Source organism: Salarias fasciatus, chromosome 14 (assembly GCF_902148845.1).
Source record: "Salarias fasciatus chromosome 14, fSalaFa1.1, whole genome shotgun sequence".
In the NCBI taxonomy this organism is placed as follows: Eukaryota; Metazoa; Chordata; class Actinopteri; order Blenniiformes; family Blenniidae; genus Salarias; species Salarias fasciatus.
This window is the reverse complement of record NC_043758.1, coordinates 19,627,211-19,648,463: the sequence shown is the minus strand read 5'-3', so window position 1 is coordinate 19,648,463 and position 21,253 is coordinate 19,627,211. Positions and strand designations below refer to the sequence as shown.

The 21,253-nt window shown below is 42.7% G+C and overlaps 2 protein-coding genes across 9 annotated transcripts in view; both read right to left on the bottom strand.

The window, feature by feature from the left end:
* The window catches only part of LOC115400502 (von Willebrand factor A domain-containing protein 5A-like), a 49,396-nt gene that overhangs the window by 2,843 nt on the left and 25,300 nt on the right, over positions 1 to 21,253 (bottom strand). For 2 of the 8 annotated variants that reach the window (XM_030108418.1, XM_030108420.1), the window contains exons 10-17: positions 9,424 to 9,503; positions 9,227 to 9,341; positions 8,947 to 9,105; positions 8,746 to 8,849; positions 5,544 to 5,764; positions 5,392 to 5,427; positions 5,146 to 5,226; positions 1,117 to 1,197 (exon numbers count right to left, since the gene is read on the bottom strand). In XM_030108418.1, the coding sequence (XP_029964278.1) occupies positions 1,117 to 1,197; positions 5,146 to 5,226; positions 5,392 to 5,427; positions 5,544 to 5,764; positions 8,746 to 8,849; positions 8,947 to 9,105; positions 9,227 to 9,341; positions 9,424 to 9,503 (877 nt within the window). Of the gene's footprint in view, positions 1 to 1,116; positions 1,198 to 5,145; positions 5,227 to 5,391; positions 5,428 to 5,543; positions 5,765 to 8,745; positions 8,850 to 8,946; positions 9,106 to 9,226; positions 9,342 to 9,423; positions 9,504 to 15,207; positions 15,353 to 15,446; positions 15,536 to 15,621; positions 15,798 to 15,900; positions 16,016 to 16,115; positions 16,283 to 16,492; positions 16,716 to 16,799; positions 17,003 to 18,626; positions 18,674 to 18,760; positions 18,893 to 19,128; positions 19,249 to 20,121; positions 20,256 to 20,356; positions 20,481 to 20,650; positions 20,818 to 21,253 lie in introns of those variants that run through there. The other 6 variants (XM_030108416.1, XM_030108417.1, XM_030108424.1 and 3 more) reach the window with 6 other exon arrangements.
* The window catches only part of LOC115400507 (von Willebrand factor A domain-containing protein 5A-like), a 58,894-nt gene continuing 57,692 nt past the window's right edge, over positions 20,052 to 21,253 (bottom strand). The window contains exon 9 of the mRNA XM_030108437.1: positions 20,052 to 20,173. The gene's annotated coding sequence lies outside the window, so the exon portion shown is untranslated. The remainder of the gene's footprint in view (positions 20,174 to 21,253) is intronic.

Here is a 21,253-nt window from a genome sequence, read left to right as displayed (position 1 = left end):
AATATTTCTCCCATATAGTTTAATCATTTTATGATGTCAAGGACTGAGTTAAGGATTTGTGGATTAAAGGATTTATTGCTTCAATGTACAGTGTAGTGGTATACAAAGGCTCCTGCCCTCAAGCCTCCCCTCCATCATTATGATTTCCAGAGGCCTCATAATTCAAGTTTCAGGTCTGTATCTACCGTACAGTGGAGGTCAAATCAGTGCAAAAAAACAGAAAGAGTTCAAAAGTCACAGCAGGCTTCATGTCTCAGCCGGGACTCAAAGGGTGAGGTGAGCTTTTAGAGCTCCATTGAAGAAGTGTCTGACACTCATCTTTTTCATAGACAAACAGCATGAAGAAGACAAATAAGCCCTTGACAAAAGAACATTTTCTGAACACCACACTGTAGAAGGTTCATATACATGATAATCTCCACAAATACAATTAAAACAAGAAGTTTAAAGAAGTTATTTTCTCAATGTGGTTGTAATTTATTTAAATACTTACTCAAAAAAAGTAATTAGTTACTAGTTACTCATGAATTCTGTTACTGCATTTGAAAAGTAATTTTATGACCGATTACTGTACTTTCCATTTCTTAGTTCACTTTGGATACGATTCATGAATGTTTGTAAAGGGTAAATATGACTCAGTGTGGCCAGAGCAACAGACACGACACAGAACAGATGTTCTGACTCTTACAATTAAAAGAAATTCCGCAACTCAGGTAAAAACATCAATCTCTGGATGTTTTAGCATTGCTTGTGTGTGATATCCAGGCTGTTCCAGAGTTTAACTCCGCCGACAGACACACAACAACTTTCGCGACTGGTTCAAAATGTAGGTATCGTGAAATTTGCCAATAAAACCTCAATTTATGAGTTGTTACTTGTATTGTGAAGAACTACTGAATATTATTTGGTAGTAATTTTTTAAATGCTTTGAAAATATTTATCGATGTATAATATTTTACCAGATCATGGAGTTCTAATAGTTTTGATTGAATAAACAGACGATGCTCACACTCCAACTGTATCAAAGGGAGGTTTGTAATAATGTGGAGCGAGATTCAGTGTCCTGAGAAGAGTAACATCAATGTTTGTTCAATTGAAAATAAGCTTTTGGCTTACTCAAACTTCTTGCAGAACCACCAAAGCTCTTTGGCACAGCCCGGGGTCTGGGACCAGGACAGACCAGGCCGTCTTGCGACACTGGGAGAGAGGGAACTATCACTAGAGATATTCAACCGTAAAAAGAAAACTTTAAACAAAATGAAATTCCAACACAATAATATTGTAACACCCCAACTTTTCAAAGTGAGGTACGTAATTAAAGTAGGAAAACAACATGTGGTGTGATTCAGTGAGTGAGAGTGTTTTCAAGGAATCCAAGCTTGTGAATAATCCACACTGCTGGTTTCTGTAATGTGACTAGAGGACTGATTGATCATTGATGACTGTTCCTCGAAACTTCAACACAATATCTGTGGTATGGAAGTATCAAAGAGCAGTATAGCATATGGGGAGCATTTTCATCCAGGTATAGCTTTCCTTAATGATTGATCAGGATTTGGAAATTTTTATTTTTATGTGTCTGACATGGGCTTTCCATGATAATGTCCTGTCTGTTATGATTCCCAAACATTTATTCTCATTTACAGTTTCAATTTCTACACCTTTCCAAACGCCATTGCCTTTCTCTTATTTAGATTTTATTATAATTTCTGATCATTCATCCACTTTTTTTGGTTTAATTCTTCACTGACCGTCTTGATGAGTTCATGATGATTGTCACTACGATAGAATATATTAGGGTCATCTGCAAAAAGTATGTGGTATACAATACACAATATACAATAAATATGTCATTTATAGAGATGCTGAACAGTTTCGGTCCCAAAACGGACCTCAGGGGGACACCACAAGAGATGCAAAGTAAACAACAGGTATACAGGCTTTGCTCAGTCTGTTACGTTGTTGTCTTTGTGTGAATCAAATGTGAGTTTCCGCAAAAAGTTCGCAAGAAATTACCAAAGAATGCCTGAATATTGTTTTTCTTTATAATACAGTTTGATTTGAAATAATCAGCGGCAAAAAACTGCCACTCTTCATCCTCTCAGCCACTGTGATGAAGGTCCTGAGGTTTCTTAGATCACTTTTTCAGAAGAAGTGACGTCACTCTGTCTTCCAGAAACAAGCATGTTGTTGTTGTGTATCCCGGAGCCGAGGCTGAGGGACATTTAAGTCAACAACCGTGGAATTGGAAGATGGTACCTTCTACCAGCTGAGGCTGCCTCAACCTATTGGAAGTGATGCTCAGCACTTTGGTGAACTTTAATCGATTTTTGGATCAGTAATATGATCTGTATTTGCTGAGTGTTCCATTCTCTGTTCTTAATGCATGTCCCACTTTGTCATGCATTCAGTTAAAAACCAGAAATTTTCCAGTGAACAAGATTTACTGTTGTGTCATTGTTTTGGGTTTGTCGCATTTCCTCATTCTAAAGTTTTGAAAGCAGGAAAGATTATTTTTTCTAAAAATCTAAAGAAATATATTCTCGATAATCAACTGTGTCAGCATCAGTCCGGTTGATTTTGTATATAGGATTTGACACTGATGTATATTAATTTTAAATGAGCTAATGTATTGTGTTTTGTAATAGTTTTTAACATTAACAGTTATGTAATTGTGTAATTGCATTGTGATTGTTGTGAACCTGCCCAGGGACTGCAGATGGAAATTTGCATTTGCTAAATCTGGTACAAAGCATCTTTTCTATTGAAAGATTAAAGGTGGAATACAACATTTTTTCGAAAAGACGAAGCCCCACGTCTGTTACTCACTTTTTGAACAACGCGCATGCGCCAGACCATCCGCCCGGCTCTCCTGCTTCTCCCAGAAAACGCGGAAGTGTACGAGCGCGATCTCCTCTTCTCCGGCGTGCACGGCTCTGTACAGTTTCTGCGATCCGCCTCGCTCATAAATAAAGCTTTTTTTTCCCGAAACAGCTACAGTTTCATTATGTCAGACTCGCCATCGGTAAGTACGAGCTCAGAAGCTCACCGGCTACATAAACACTCTGAATGCGCATGCGCAAAAGGGAGAAGCTGATTGGGCGCAAGCACGGAGAACCGCCTTACGAAAGCAGCTCGTCAGAATGATTGACAAACAGACCCACCAATTATTTAGGTGATCCACCCGGAAATCAAAATGTTGTATTACACCTTTAATGTATTTGTACATGGTCCCTGTCAAATAAATCAATAAACTAAACTAAAATAAACTAGTTGTGTTTCGGGTCAGATTTCAGCAATTGTTGTTAGATTGCAATTAAATGTTTTACTGACTCTTGGTCTACATCATACTCATCCTTCCAGAAGGAGATGCCAAATATGGCAGAACTGTAATGTATTCAGATGTAGACCGAGATTCTACTGACATTCCCAAAAAATCTATTTCAGAATATCGACTGAAGCCTGAGGAATCAAAGTGTTCGACAGAGGCAACACCAAAAAACAAGCAGTAAGTCCAATACCAGAAAATCACAAAACACAGGGAGCAGACACAATGAAGCTGTGGGAGTCTGGATGAGAACACTGAAAGACAATCTGTTGACAGACACACAGAAAAGGAGATATAAATACTCAGAGAGACGAGGGTGACAGGATAACTGGAAGTGAGGAGTGTCGACATACAGGAGAGACAGAGACAAGACATGGACACCAGGAGGGGTTGCAAATACACAAAGACTTCATGGAAGAACAGAAGGATTCCTGACTAGAGCGCCATTCTTCATCTTCCCCCTATAATAAGAAATACCTAAAGAGAGCAAGAGGATGACCCACTCCAACAGAACACATCATGCTCTAACCTAAATTCCAACACAATAATATTACTAGAATTTGGCACTCAGAGAGCGCAAACCTCCACCACAGCTCAAATCAGTCACCAACAACAATAAGAACACCATATATGATAAAAAACATTTTATTTCTCCCCAACACAAACAATGTCTGGGAGAAAGCCGTTTGTTGCATGTTCATATAGCAATGTGTTGCCTCACAGTGACTGACACTCCGGAATCCCCCTATTTTTGTCTGTTCTGGATCCTGGTATCCGGAATACTTCCGTGATCTGGATCAGCAGCTGATATCTCTAATGCTGCGTTCACACCGAACGCGATTTTGCGTCAAAAATCACGTCAACGCGAGAAGCTGAACGCGTGTCAATTCTGAGGTCCGACGCTGAACAACGCGGGGCCAAAAGCCGCGTTCACACCGAACGCGTCAAACGCGTCGCATCTGGTGGGAAGCCGGCTGGCCGTATCTCCTATGTTAGCTTAGCATCATGGCTAACTGTGTTGAGCGGGTGGCTTGGCTTTATTTGCTTAATAAAGCCAGACAACGACGCCGTCGGCAGACAGGATGGCGTGCCTGGAGCACGATATTATCCACGGTCAGAGTTTGGCGAGTTTCACTCTTTGCTCCAGGAGCTGCGCCAGGATGAGTGCAACTTTCACCGGTCCCCGCTCCCTGACCTACGTCACCATGGAGACGCTCTCTGATTGGTTTGCCGCAAAATTGCGACGCGTCAAAGTTCAGATTTCCCAACTTAAGCGTCGGACGCAAAATCACGCCGCGTCGCAAAATCGCGCCGCGTCGCGTCAACGCCCCGACGCGCCGCAAAAATGCGTCTCATCACGGCTGGAATGCGCGTTCCCATTTGTTTTCAATTGTCTTTTGACGCAAAATCGCGGAAAGCACTTGGCGGTGTGAACGCAGCTTTAGAGTCATTGAAGAACTTACACTGTAATTATTTGCCCCCTTGTCATTTATTGTTAAGTTATGCCCAACTATGTGAAAGACTGCCCTAACTCTCAATGATAAAGAATCCTTTAAAAAATTCCTGGATCCAGACAGTGACCTGGATCATAACCAAAATTTAATAGATTCTAAGTTAGTCCAAGACCCACCTTTCCACAAAGTTTCATTGCAATCTGTAGTTTACTTTTTCCGTAATGTTGCTAACAAACCAACCAACAAACCAACAAACCGAAGTGATTACATAACCTCCTTGGCGGAGGTAATAACACTGCAACTGTTATGAAAGGTAGGAGGAACATCAATGCTTGCTCAATTGAAAATGAACATTTAGCTTACTTCTACGTTCTGCAGAAAAGCAACCCATCATTGGCGCATACTTGGGTATGGAATTAGAACATGCAATGCTGGCGTTCATCGCTGTGAGAGAGAGAAAGAGAGAGATATTCAACTCTGACATTGTAACACTCCAACTGTTCTGAAATGGATGTACGCTATTTAAGCAGGAAAACAATGTGCTGTGAGATTCAGTGTCCTGAGATGTGTAACATCAATGTCTGTTCATTTGAAAATAAACTAACATACATGGTGCAGAGAAACAGGCCTTTCTCATCATCATTCCTGGGAAACAAAGAGAGAGAGAGAAAGAGACTGATCATCAACTCTACAAATGAAAAATAAAAACAAAAAACAAATCACCCAAACTCAAGGAAAAGTGCTGTTGGAAATCCACTCACTGGGTGCTGGAACATTTCGACGCACCAAAGGTCCTTGGATCACCTCGCCATCACCTTTGTTGACAGCAATGAAGGCAGTGAAACAACTGCTCACTCCTGATTGGATGCTGAGAGCCACCACCTTCTCCTTCACTCCTGTGTGCTGCTCCCCTCTGCTCTCTCTTCCCTCCATCTCCAGAGAGCGAATCAGAGTCCGAGCTCCCAGCCTGTGGACTGTTAACCTGCAGACACATTTCACATCGTGTCTCCAACAAACTTCTCTCTTGTCAGTTACATCGTTTCTCTGTTCAAAACAAACAGTCACACTTGGTTCCCTCAGTCAGAAGTGTACATGACAGCTACTATAAATCTGTCAAAAGCACTGTCATGAAAGAATATTTTTTTCAATGAAAATCAATCTGAAAATGTGGGGATGTCAACGCTAGATCTGGAGCCTCGTGTGATGCAGAGTTCAGCATCACCACACAGGATTCCAGGTCTGAAGATAATATTAATTATTCTAATAGGGGTGTAACAATACATGTATTTGCATTGAACCGTTTCGGTACGGGCCGTTCGGTTCGGTACAGGACTGTGCATGGGCGAGTTCACGGGCCGAAGTTTTTCTTTTTTTTTTTCCCCCAGGCTCACTGGCCGGATGGTGCGTGTGTTCACGTTCTGCCACAAGCATGTGCAGCTACACCTGCAGCCATGATTGCTACTGCTAGCAGCTTCGTCCATGCTTCACATGTCCGCGTGGCGCATTGGTCCCTGGGACGTAATGTCATGAATTTCTGTCCACAGACGTCCACGCGCAGGACAGATTTTGTGACCGCGTTGCGCGTGTGCGCACGTCTCGCCGGTACACACATGCGCTAGAACGCCACAGCAAACAAACCATGACAGACGCTAACTTTGTAAAGTGAGTCTGTGAAGCGAACAGGCTGCAACTCTGTCTGAAGAAACCCAGAGAAGAGCTGGTGGACGGAGAGAGCAGACTCTGTCAGGAGGGAGGAGAAGGTCTATCACAGAAGTGAAAGCAGTGTGCGAACCAGTGGTGGGCCGTCAGGGCCTGCAAAGCCTTCTCTGCTGGCCTAAAAAGTATCTGAATTACAGACTGATGTAAATTATATTTTGTCCATAAATAATTAATAAATGATTCCAAACGGTATGTTCCAGTTCCTTTCATAGTCTTCCCACGGTTGTGCTGCTTCCAGACATGTTTTTTTAATATTAAATCATTTAACCAATCAGATTTCAGGCATCATCTGTTGCTAGGGTCAAAAAAATCTGCCCGAGGTCTTCGCTATCCGTTCCTGATGGCGCAGTGAAGTAAAGTGAAGCGTCAATCAGACAGTTGCTTCAACCAATCAGATTTCGAGTTGGCGACTCAGCGCCTTCTAGCTAGCGTACACTAACAACAGCATATCCAGGCCTTCTGATTTACATTCACCAAGAGATACAGTAGGGGGCGGTATGCACCTAAGTTGTTGGTCGCCTACCTCAATTATTCCAAAGAAGAAGAAGAAGACCTGAAGAGGAATAAAACTTACGCCAGAAATACCGCAGGGCAAGCTGGACTTTCAGCCCTGGCTTTATGGAACTGAAACGCACGGATAATCTATATGACAGAGCAGTTGAACTCTTTTTGAGGAAGGAAAGGAGGATGTATTTTGTTTTCAAATAATCGGGATTTTGGTGAGTAAAACGTTCCTCTTTTCCTAAATAATATTGCTGTTTTATTAAGTTGTTGATGCTTATTGTATGTGCACAGATGTAGTAGGAGAATTGTGCACTTCAGCAAAGGCATTTATTCTGGCTGCACAAGTATCTATCTGCTGTGCAACAACTCTTTATGTGCATATCTGCATAATAAGATTTTTTTTTGTAGACAAAATAGTTATTGAGAGGTGGATTGATTCAGGCGGATCTGTTCTGAAGGCCTTAGGGTGAAATGCACGGTCCGCCACTGGTGCGAACTATACCGCGGCTGTCGGGGGGGCTCACTGGGGGGGATGCGTGTGCCTCGGAGGGCATATGTCTGCTTTAAGTGACGCTTAATAGCGCCCCCACGCTTCAATTGTGAGGACAAGTACTGCATGCAGGTCGGCATCTTTACTAAAGGTGTAATACAACATTTTCTCGAAAAGACGAAGCCCCACGTCTGTTACTCACTTTTTGAACAACGCGCATGCGCCAGACCATCCGCCCGGCTCTCCTGCTTCTCCCAGGAAACGTGGAAGTGTACGAGCGCGATCTCCTCTTCTCCGGCGTGCACGGCTCTGTTTACAGTTTCTGCGATCCGCCTCGCTCATAAATAAAGCCTTTTTTCCGAAACAGTTACAGTTTCATTATGTCAGACTCGCCATCGGTAAGTACGAGCTCAGAAGCTCACCGGCTACATAAACACTCTGAATGCGCATGCGCAAAAGGGAGAAGCTGATTGGGCGCAAGCACGTAGAACCGCCTTACGAAAGCAGCTCATCAGAATGATTGACAAACGGACCCACCAATTATTTAGGTGATCCACCCGGAAATCAAAATGTTGTATTACACCTTTAAAGTGAAATAGTGATGCACAAATCATCCATTAAAATTGGCCTAATTCTGCATATAATCCATGATTATGATCATACTAAATCAATAATAATAAATTAAAGGAAATACATGGGGGAAACAGCATTTTTCCAATATTGAGCCTCCGCCCCCCCAAAATTTCACAAATCATGTTTTCAGGGAGGCTCATGTCTCATCAAGGGGGGCTGAGACCCCCCTGCCCCCCCCATAGTTTGCACCCTGAGTGAAAGTATCTAAATGATAACGTACTGACAATGTATGTGCCTAATTTCCTATAAATAATCTGAAATAAAGGAGCAGATAAACAGTCTAAAGTGCCGGAAAAACTTCTCGAGGATGCGTGGATCAGTGCGCCTGCATGGAACGTACACAGCTGAGCCCAAATGTAGCAGGAGAGAAGAGCGTTCGCATCGGTGATGTGCTGCAAAGCGGACACAGACACGCAGACATGGGAAGCATGGACAACAACAAGAAAATTTAGGTTTTACATTTTGTTCCCGACTGTATCGAAACCGAACCGAACCGTGACCTCAGAACCGAGGTACGTATCGAACCGAGGTTTTTGTGTATCGTTACACCCCTATTCTCTAATAATCTTATTTCCAGACCTTTTAATAGCTGCTGTGATGACTGAATCCTGCTTTACCCAGTATCTTCTTCAGGTTTCAGGCTGAAGTGCAGCTGGTTCTGAGTGGGATGACCTGCCAGGCTGTACTTCACCGTCACACAGCCCTCTGCAGCCTCGGAGCTCTGACACAGTATGACAGAGGAGGAACACACCATCATTCACTCTGTAATGTACATCTAATGAAATCAAAACATTTCCATGACAAGATGGAGCTCATACCTGTCCACTGAGTTGGCCGTAAACCAGCGACCGCTGACCCTGGAAAAGTGCTGTGATTGGTGGAGAGAGGACAGTGACAGACACGTCCTTTGGTAAATCCCATGTGATGGAAATGTCCACCACAGCTGGCTGCAGAGCGAACCGCAGCGACTGCATCACCTGAAATATTCAGATGAAAACTGTTTGTAGGAGATGATTCACTTTTGTGGTGACCACAACCTCAAACACATGTACTGTTTCATGATGTGATGTGACGGATCGTCTGTGTGTGTCGTTCTACCTTTGGCTGCATCCTGTCACTTCCTGTGATGAACTGAGCGTGACCCCCTCCCTCTTTGGCCAACCCATTGATGAGAGCAGAGCTGGCTCCTTCCCCGATCCCGAAGGAGAAACACCTGCAACACAGCAGTTTTCTTCCACAATTAAAAGATGTTTTATTTGAAGAGCTGCAGTCCTGGATCATTTCAGTGGGTTTACCTGTGAGAGCCTGAATTCTTCTTAACCAGATCAATGACTTCTTTGGTGTTTCCCACCTCTCCATCAGTGAAGACAAACAGCTGAGAAGGAGAGTTTATAAAAAGTCAGCCACAACACTGGACAGAGCTCAATGTGGGTTTCATTATCTTCGGAAGAAAAAAGCAAAGACAATGCCATTTCCAGTCAATATTTCTTGTGTAAACAAGGTCTACAACAACAGGTTTGCCATATGCTGTGTTTTGAAATACAGAAATATGTATGTCAATGTTAAATGTAATAAAATGTCTGCTGTGTTGTGAAGTGGAGGGATAATAAGCATCGACTAAAGGTGGAAGCAAAATGCTCATTGAACCCTAAATTTTAGACAAAGCTCCAAATCAAGTCCAAATCTTCAAGAACTTTGGATTAACATGACTAAATCCAATGAACACATGAAATTCTGTCAGTAACGGCAGCCTGTGGACGGATGCAACAGTCACCAATCATGAAATTCGTGCTTTACAGATGAACCATTCACAGTCACTGTGCAGTCGACTCAAGTGTTTTTTGGTGATAAATTCATTGTTTAATTCACAACGAAATGAGTAAATCAGCAATCTTGAAGTAAAAAGCTGCACCAAAGCGCTTCTCAAGTTTTTCATTGTGTTCTGATTTGATCCGGAGGCTTTACTGATCCTCAGAGATTTTGTCTTTGTGAAAAATAACTAGCGTTGTGTTTGGCGACTCTTTTAAGTCACTCTGCGGTTTCTGTCCCCACCAGCAGCTGCAGCTGCTGAGCTTCTCCCCGTCACTCACACTCAGGCGGTCACACAGCGCTCTAGCCTCGCACTGCAGATCCAGCTGCAAACAAGCTGCACACAATGGCAGACAATGTCAATGTTGTGTACCCGATTTTAGCGAAGTCATTTGATAGTCTTCCCTACAAAGAGAAAATTTGTGTTAAACCGGAGGGCAGATCAACTCCTAAGACTGAGTTGGTGCAACAGTGGCCATGCCTCTTGATTAAACCATCTCAGGGATGTGTTGTCTGGTCAAAAGTGGGCTTTTGGGATCTGTCTAACTTTGACAGGGCGTACAAAAGGCATGAAAGCTAATAGAATTTACATACAAATAAATAGACACACATTGCAATGTGTGGTGAAAATGAGCTTCCCCTCTTTGGAAGATCAGCAGCCGCCACTGGGACAAAGATATGTCGGCCAACCAGCACAACCTGTCCAGGTATGCGTGTGGTGTGTTCATACTGTCAGCGCTGTCCAATGCCACTTACTCTGGTGCATGTTGGTACAATTTCTGACATGCGCCAAGGCTTGGCTGACACAAACACTGTCCAGGCATGGCTTCCATTGTTGATGAATTTCCATTTATTGCTTCCACAAAGTTCAGTTACCAGCACATTTCTTATACTCACACCCTCAATAGCATGTTTTCCCAGTGCCATCTCAACAAAAACCCTGTTTGCTCCGTCTCATGCACACCTGCATGACTGACGGGCCTGCTTACATGCACTTCCACCAGAAGAGTTAGTGCTACCCAGAGTCACAAAATATCACAGAAAAATTAGTGAACAACAAAACATGAACAAACGGCTGTAACTCATACATTTAACAATGTTACAGGAAGTGGAAATCTGCTGAACTGTTCACATGCATGTTCTTCATAGACAGAAAGCAAGTTTCAATGAGCAAATTATTCAATCTATAGGTGTAAATGCATTTTGAGGACTGACTAAACTGAAATTACAGCAAAGACTAGGATTAATGAAGATTATTCATGACCTTACTTCCCTTATGGGAATCCTTTAAGGTATTCATACGTGGGCAAATCAAATTTGTCTCAACTCTCAGGAGGGCAGAAAAGGCTGAGTTGGAGGCGATTATGAAGGAACCAACCAGAACCATTGATCTTTTCTACGCATAAATCCCTTCCTCTGTTCTTTGTAAAGAATGCCTACTGCTTTGATCTAAATTTGATCAATAATCGGCAAATAATACACAAAAAAACAGTTATTCGTGGCTAAACTTTTTTTTTTTTTTTTTGAGACTGGAGACAAAATAAGCTGCTTACTAATCAGGCACGCGGGGAAGCATTAACCAGACTGATCCCTAAGATCAAATCCACAACTGATGAAGTTACCTCAGATATTAGTAGATATTAATAAGATATTTTCTAAATTTTACTCTGACCTTTAAGCCTCACAATACCCCTCAGATGTGTGGGGTGGAGATAACCCTCTTGATAATGTTGTCTTCCTGAAACTTAATGAGGATGAGACTCATGATTTGGGCAGGCCAGTCTCCATCAAGGAAGTGTCACTTCAATCATGTGACTTCAGAATGGTAAAACAACAGGCCCTGCTGCGTTTACCATGGAGTTTTTAAGTTATTTTCTGCTTCACTAATGCCAGTCCTGCAAAGGAAGTTGTTAAATATCATTAGCTCTCCGAGTTCAAACTTAGCTGAAGTAATTATTTCCCTCGACGCCGAGAAGGCCTTCGACAGGGTGGAATGGAGGTTTTTTTTTATTTTGCAGAAAGAGAGACACGGAGACGTTCGCGCATCCAGTGCGTCCCTGGCGTAACCTGTTGTCAGCGCTCCGTTTCTTCGTTTTTCTTTATTTGCACTATGCCAGGTTATGGTGCACTCAACGGTAAGTAAACCCCAAAACATTCTTCTCCGCCATTCTGCAACGACGCTCCATCCTTCTACGCGCACACTGAACCAGGGTCAGTGCACGCCATTAACATGTACGCACAGGGGGCAGGTCGAACGGTGAAGGGATTTGATTGGTTTAAAAAAAGGTGTCCCAGCAAGACTATTGGTTGCTATTTTTCCCGTTTTACTCCTGCTGTAGATAGCGGATATTTTCCAAACTACTTTCAAAACACGCTATGAATTGCTTCCCATCGGGTCATAAAGATCATTTTAACCAGTATTTTAAAAAAATGTATCTCATTCAAATCGCCAACCCTAGCTTTAAATTGCTTGATGCCGGCCCAGTTGCCTCAGTCCAGTACATAACATTATGCTTATTCACTGTTTTTATTTTTATCAACCAATGTAACATCTTGTTTGAATCCTCAAAAGTAGGGTCATGTTATAATCGCGGACTTACGGTAGATGGTCAATACCCATCCGCGCCGCTAGATGGAGCCAAAGTATCACTGACCAGAGAGCGAGTGGAGTGACGAAATGAGATCAAATGTTCTGATGAAAAATGGCGGATCATCTGGCACAAAGGCGCTGAACGCTGGACAACTGAGCAAACAACAGAGGCAAAGTTATGATGCCAACTTTAAACTGACGGTGATCAACGCAGCAGAGTCATCAAAGAACTGCCAAGCCGCCAGGAGATCTGGTGCAGCAGAGTGCCTCGTTGGATATTGGAGAGCACAGAAAAAACACCTACAGAATGCTAACGCTATGAGAAAATCTTTCATCCGTGGTCCTAAGAGCCACGCTTCAGACAGACTGATAGAAGGGTGAGTGAATACATCACTGAAAAACGGAAAGACAGAATGCCCAGCACCAGAGCCGTGATTGAGTGTAGCAATATTTTTTTCATTTTATATCTCGTGAAATGTTATCTCAGTTGTGAGTTTTTGAGTTTATAATAATTGTATGATAAAAAGTTGTTTTATGAGTGACCTTATTGTCTTCAACATTTCTTTTTTTTTTCACAAAATGATCTTTGAAAAATAGGGGTTGTGTTATAATCGGAGTCGTCTTATATTCAGGCCAATACTGGTATTTAATTTGATGGGATTATGAGGTAGTGTATCTCTACGGAAACGGATCCCTCTAGTGGTCAAAAAGTGCAACTGCAATAGAAAAAGATAGACGTAACGTGTAGGCCTTGAACCTACGCCGTATACGCTGTGCCCTACGTTGGCCCGACGCTAGGGCTTGAGATGCACCTTCCAAAAATCGTCACCACGCATCGATCGTCCAGGACTGAGATTGGTCCGCTTTCACATTGTTTATAGAATGAAGTAGAACAATATACTCACCCCGAATGCTTTTCTGATCCGAGCAGTGCTTCAGGAGAAATTTAGATTCAGAATCGAGAGGCGGACATCCGTACATGGCTAGCAGACGGGGTATGGGTAATGACACCGCTCCGAAATGACTTTAATCGTCCAAAAACTCATTAGTTTCACCAATTTTTCATCATGGTCCGCTCATGCCACTCCTCCATGACAGCCCGGTGTCGCCAGATATGTCATATATGCAGATATATGTTCGGTAAGTGCACGCGCGTCTAGATATCTATGTCTATAGATCTATGTCTAGGTAAAGCCGGAGCTGCGAAAGCCGCATTGTTGTTGTGACTGCCAATTGCGAAACAAAGACACCGCCACGCCCGCCTAGCAGCTTGCCGGTGAAATTGCAGAGGAGGGTGTTCCCTTGACGCATAAGCAAGATATGTTCAGTGATGGCGTAGGGTTGCCAGCGTAGGTTTTACGTTGCTGCGACGGAGAAGCATCCGCGGTCGCTACAATACAAAGGCCTTAAAGGTGCATTAACGAGTTTTTCAACTTTAAAAATACATATTTTCCACCAAAAATACGTTACACATTTTTTATGATGTGTACAATGTGCCCTGACATATTCATTGCAAGTACCGCAAACAGCGTTAAATTGTCACTTGAAAGTTGCAGTGCTGGTCCGGCACCAGAATTTTTTTTGGGAGAACTTGAGATGATGTGACGTAATGCATGCTCCCACTGACCTGATTTCCTTAAGTTTTTTTTGTCCGCCATTACTCCGCCAGATGCTTAGTGAGCAACAACTGAGCAGGAGCTTCCAGAAAGTAAGAAAAGACTGGCTTCGAGCACTGCCACAACTCCAGCACAGACTCCACCAGGTAAAAGAAACTTAAATCTTACAAGAGCGCTACTAAAAGATAGAGGAAGGAGTTCCCCTCTTCTGTGCACGGAAGCCACAGGCACGAGTTTTTCACTAAGCTGCATTACGCCCAAGGCCTGCAGGGGGCGCTGTTTCGCATAAACGTGCAAACTCCTCAATGCACCTTTAATCGGTTACGCATCGGTTAGAAGTCCCGTTTACACCTGTAGACCAAATTGTAAATGTTGACAACCCCAGTTTCAATAAAAAAATTTTAATCGTATACAGTCATAGTTCAATTAAAAACGCACCCAGAATAGATGTGGTTTCAGCTGGTGGGCACAAGAACTGTTACTGTACTACTTAAAGCTCGTGTCCGGAGTTTTGAAAGAGAGAGGTTTTTTTTTTTAATCCAGTGCCTGGAGGTTCCGCCCTCCCTCTGCTTTCATGAGCGACCAAGCCACGCCCCTTTAATTGTGCACGCTATTATCTGTCGGGTGAAAATGAGAGCCTCCGAGTCCTACAGCATCCTCCATGTTCAGCTGTTTACGGTGGATGTTCAGCAGACAGTGGATATATCCGAGGTAAGCGCGGCGGCTGCTGCGGAGCTAACTCTCCTCTGCCTGGGCGAGTGGCCGTGCTCTCTGGCTGCGCGCACACGATGATTGACAACACGAGAATGCAGAAACTCGAAATGTATTGGCTGACGCTGACCGGCGCTTTTTCGGATAACATGGGAGTCTATGAGACGAAGGCGGGGCTCATAAATAAATTTTTATATTGCTTCATGCTAATATTATATTGTAATATCGAACCAGACTGACACATTTAAGCTCTGTTGAAAAATGATACATACGTTGGAAACGAACAAAAACTCCGGACACGAGCTTTAATGTGTGTGCATGTGTGTGTGTGTGCGTGTGCGTGTGTGTTTTACTTGTCTGGGCTGATTGGGAATGCAGGGCTGCTCATAAATATGCTTGAGAGGCTTCAGAATTTCTGTTCCTCCCAGATTTGCCGCCATTGTCCCAACTCTCTTCAGGGCCTCCTCCATGGTCTGCTGACTGTACTCCACACTTTTACTGCAATCACACAGAGACACACACAAGTCATGTGTTGATGAATCTACTTCAAACCAAACACACACTTTGAAAACATAAATGAGGATGTATTCACGGGAAGATGTGCTCAAAGCTGGATCCAAAACTATAGATGTTGAAATAGCAGCCCATTGGTAGACTCTTCAACAGCAGCAGCAGTGTATCCTACAAGAAAGATTCAAACAATGTCAACATCACTGTATAGACAGACAATGAAAGAGTTAATGACATCAAGAACAAACAATAAATACCCTTGCACTGCTGATGCGAGTCTGACTTCTGTCTTTGTTGTTCATATTGCTCCTCATACTTCCAGATCGATCCATGAGGAACACAAACTCTCCACAGGAAGCCACTGAAGACATGACAGACTGAGGAAACTCAGGGAACAGGCTCACCATCACCACTGGATCACCCATCAGAGTGCCTGAAACACAGCACAGAAAAGTCAACAACAATCACTTTGTTGCTTGGAGGATGAAGACAGAACAATCTTTCTTCCCATGCTAACTACAAACATTTGCACTCACCAGGTTTTGCAGAGGCCTGTCCTGCTTCCACCACAGCAGTGGGCTGGTGGGCATCTTTGTAATATATCAGCACTTCAACATCTCTGTCAAACTTGTGTCCTGCACCCAGCTTCACCTGCAGGGTACAAATATATGATGATGAATAATGATATGATGCCTTCTTTTCACTGAAGAGGATCCAACACACACAGTGGACACATCAGCACTCCACCTACCGTGGCCTGGGTTTGGTCTGTGTTCAGGAACTGGAGAGGATCCAGGGAACAGCTGGACTCCACTTTAGAGATGGGACGAGGAGAGGACACTCGAGCAGAAAAAGACAGACTGTAAGGAACCAGAGAGGCTGGAACAGAGTTCACCTGGACAGCTGTAGCTTTACTACCTGAAAACAACATGAGAAACAACTGGAAATGAGAAGAATTCTGTTTGAATACAGAGATTTGAGAAGAACGCAGCTTCAGATAGAACTACTACATACCACATGACTGTGAAGAAATGAAAATATAATACATTCACAGCAAGGTTTTTTTTTTTTTTTGTCATGAAGTCATTTGTTCTTTTGTGTGCATCAGCTTCTCACTGGTCTTCCTACCCTGAGGTGTGTATCGAGGGTTGAGCACAGCAGGCAGACAAAACCTCAGCCCCTCATCAGCCTGCACTGCCAGCTCAGTGACGTACTCCAGCCTGATGGAGGCGCTCTCTCCTGGAGGCAGACAGCCCACACTCATTGAGAAGATATCTGGACTCTGATCACTCTCCTCCAGCAGGAAAGCCTGCTGACCGGAGCTCAAAGCATCATCATACTCCTCACAAGCCTGCAGGACAAGAGACACATGTGAGCCACATTCACTCCCACTGCTGGATGTTGTCCTCAGTCAGTCTGGACCTGCTCTGCTCACCTCCTGTTTCTCCTTCACCTCAGCCACAATCTCCTTCTGTCCCATCTTGGCACTGAAATGACAGACAGCGGCATCTCCAGGCAGAGGGAAGACAAAAACCGCCTCGATGGGTTTGTCCTCTTTGTTCTGGTAGTTCAGAGTGGAGACCACTGTAGCCACATGGTCCCTCACCTCCAGCTCCACCTCAATGCTCTTCAGAGGGACTGACGGAGAAACACAGTCACAACCAGAAATATTTCCACCACAAAGGCAAGGCTCAATAATTAATACATCACCATTCAGAGATGTGAAATTTTACTGTTTCCTATTACAAATTTTGCTATGTTCTATCTTGCTATTTCCTGTGCTATTTAATATTGGCTTTATTGACCTAATACTAGCTTAGGTCAAGAGGGGGAATTGTGGAAATTTACAACTTCTATTACTATTCTACTGTCTTCTGACCTATTTAATATCATGGAAAGAAATGCAGCTTGTGAATCATAATCTTGCTCGCCTAATCAGACATACGCTAATGTTCATGCAAGGAATCTTTGAGTATCTCTGTGCAGAAAGACAACTCCTTATCAGGCACGGAGCGGCTGTGCTGGGACAACAGGAGGAACACCTTATCCACATCAGTGCGAGAGAAGCAGAGGCCCAACCAGCCCAAACCAGCTCCAGGGACGTGTGACCCAGAAGAATGAAAATATCACCCCGCCTGTGAGCGGAAGGCTTCATAAATACACACACATTAGATTAGACATCGCCTTTTTGCTCTGACTCTGTCAGTGAGGGCTGCTCGCAGACAGACTGGGGACACAGAGGTCCAGAATTCTGTCTAGAGGCTTCGCACAAATAAATTGTAATCAGCGTTGGAAATCTGCATTGGGACTCTTTATTTCTGCACTCTATTTGGGATCCAGCAAAGAATCTGTAGGGTACAAGGAGCAATCGGAGGGGAGCCCAGCCCGGCACCGGAGGGAAGAAAACTCCGTCCTCGACAATGACGAATGACATGCAATGCACAGTAGTTTACAAGGAAATAAAGCAACTATATTCAAACAAGGTGATTAAGGAAAGCTACAAAGGAGGATAAATATGAAGTAAAAACTTTAACTACAATATAGAAAGAGGTAATAAATACAAATATATTGTTCAATGGGAAGCCTGAGCAAGCAATAGTGCTGTCAAGCATGATTTAAAAGAAGTTTGTCAGCAATTTGTCAGCAGTCAGGTGTTGAAGAACACAGGTTTCACAGGTGCAGAACTCCAATCCCCAACCCAGCCAATAAAAATGAGGCTGAAATCAACATCTGATTCACAGCTCCCATTCAGCATTGAAGGGCAAAGTGAAGGAGAAGTATTTTCACATTTGGAGCTGCTATTTATCCATTCTCTGTACTACGTATTAATGTAAAACGGTTATACATTAAAATGATAAATGTGGTTTTACTAAAACCAAGTTTAACATTTTAACTGAGACAAAAACTTTGCCAGACAACCAATATTGAACGTATACAACCTTTAAGATATTTGTAAAAATTAAAAAAGAGCATGTTTAACAGTAATCTTCACATTGAACGAGGTCCAGATTGTACATAGATGTCTCAGGTCTGGACGAGATTCTAAAGATGATTAACTATCATGAAAACACCGTTTATGATGTGTGAAACCTTTCTTTGATTTATGAAAACGGATAAATAGCCTCTCCAAATGTGAACATATTCCCCCCTTACTTTTCCGAATTGGAAGATGTAAATTGGAAGCAAACTTCAACCTCGTCCAGTAAAAGCTATGAAAGAGTCTCAGATAACATCCAGTGATGGATGTGGGTCAGCTCTGTACCTGGTTCCTTCTTCGAAGTCAACAGACCACAGCGGTTCATCTTGTATCTGCAGGAAAACAGATACAGGTGATTTGGTGTCAAGACTGTAATATTCTGATAAAATATATTAATTTAATCTAAAAAACAGTCATACCTATATGCTTTACATATGATTGGTCTATAGTGTCACGTGACCACGCCTGTCCTATGTATGTTGAACGTGAGCTCCACCTGCTGTCTACCTGTTCGTTGCACACTCTGCTCAGTGAAAGCTCAGACTGAACACAGTCGCTGTTGTCTTGGCCCCTATGTACACTTACTTAAAAAACTACAAACACAACAAAGACAGTGATTAGGCTGTAAAGTTTAACATGAAATAAAATACAGATAAACAATATGTATTATAGCACCTTTCTTCAGTTTTGTATGTTATTTACAATGTAAGCACACATGAACATCTTCTAATTTCACTAGAATATATGTAGAAACTCAAGTGACAATGCTGCCAGAAGCATTTCTTGCCTTTTAAAGATCAGAAGTCAGAGAGACAAGTGTAATGCTTCGTCCTGGAAAGACAGTCGGCGTTTGAAAGCAGGAAGAGTTCATACTGAATTCCAAACACTCCTTCTGGGTGCGCTCGATTTAATCACAGGAGCCCAGAAGGGGGCGGAGTCGAGGTCAGAGTACCGTCAGGCCGTTTAGCTGGAGTGGTGTCTGGTGCAAATGTGTGTATCTGTTGAAATCACTCTATCAGAGAAAAATCAGTTGTAGAAATAACTGGAAACAGAAAAGAGCCATGACACAATACGTTCTTTACAAGTGTATGTAAACTTTTGAGCTCCACAGTATGTTTATCTTGATTTCTCTCTGAATATTGCTATTTAAATGAGTGTAATAAAATGTGTGCATTTTCACTGAGACTTTTGCATGAATATGTGTTCTGGGAATAGCATTTTATGGTATAAAATCTTTTTAAGCTCAAATAAATCTCAAAAATGATCAAGACATATCACTTAATACATACAAATGGAAAGATGCATCCACAAATCAAAACATGCATAATTGTCGTGTCATGCAAATAAGACGTGAGACGGCTTTTTACTTCAATGAGTATATCATGTATTAATGAAAAGATAAAAACAAATAAACACATGAATACAATTTCCTGACTTTGACCTGGCTGAGCAATGTTATGAATGTGAGATCTAATTCATAAATGCCCCAGTATTTTATTCAGGTTTCAGACTGAAGTGCTGCTGGTTCTGAGTAGAATGGTCTGTTGTACTTCACCATCAGCCGTCTGCAGCCTCTGAGCTCTGACAAATCACAGTGATCGTACATCAATTGAAATTATAAAAAAATCAGCATGAGATGATAGAGCTCACACCTGTCCAGTGAGCTAATCATAGACCAAAGTGCTGTGATTGGTGGAGAGAGGACAGCGACAGAAACATTGATATTTGTGTGTGTATTTGTGATTCCAGAGTTTGATTTTGAAAAAATTTCAATGACCTATGAAAAACTTCCCAGAACAACAGAAGAAGTGATTCTGTCATCAATGAAGAAGCCTCAGAGTCCCAGAGCATCTTTCTGCACTCTGCAACCCAGAAGAGCATTTCCAGCATCCACACATTCTGTCACGTTTGGAGCTGAAAGAAAAGCACACGAGAAAGCAACAGTGGATTCAGACAGTCAGCTTTTTCAACCAGTACTCACTGTTCAAAATCCAGACTCATCAATGTGGTCGTACCGTTCTGAGCTTGAAGCCACAACACAGCCTTTCCAGCCAGAATCTGCCACTCGTCCTTTGCATCAGTTTGAAACCCCTGAAGCCAGATTAGAGCCAGAATGGTGGCCCACACTTCACTGCTCACCTAGTTCACCAAAACAATGAAAAATATGAGAGCGTTCAATTGTTCTGATGAATTTATCTTCTGCGTGTCCGGATGACATCCATGCTCCTACCGTCCATCTTCACTGCTGTATTGATCAGTGACTTGCAGACTGAAGCCTGTTACGTTTACTGTCTCTGACAATGACTCACCAGTTCAGGTTTGGACTTTTCCACCTCTTCGCTCGTCTTTCCCAGTGCAGCAGCCAGAGCTGAATCCAGCATCCAGAAACCTGAAGCTTTCTGGAGGGAGACCAGCTGCAGCAGAGGGTCGCAGGGCGGCTGCTTCACTTCAGGTTGAGATGAGTCTGCAGCACCAGCTGAGTCAGAGGAAAACAAGTTGTGAGGCCAGTGGTAAAATGGAAAATAAAACATTTGTGGATTCATTTTGTCATGTTGACTGTTCCAAGTAACTTTATTCAATTCAGGTAAAATATCTCTCAAAAAAAAAGACAGTACCAAGGTAACCACATTGCAGAAGAAAAGGATAAAAGGATACTTTTAATAGCATTTCATAAAAAAAATTCTACCTGAATCACGTTTGAGAAAATCCATGAAGGCTGAACACAGACATTTAGAAAAGCCAAAATCAATCACACCATCATCAAAGCTATTCTCTTGGGAATTCTTGCAGCTTGGCCTCTATTTTACAGACATTGAAGACATTTTTTAGCTGCAGAAACTTTCAGGAGTGCAGCTTAAACAGGGTGCTCGATGTCTGGTTTTGACAGATGAAACATGAACAATGACCTTGTC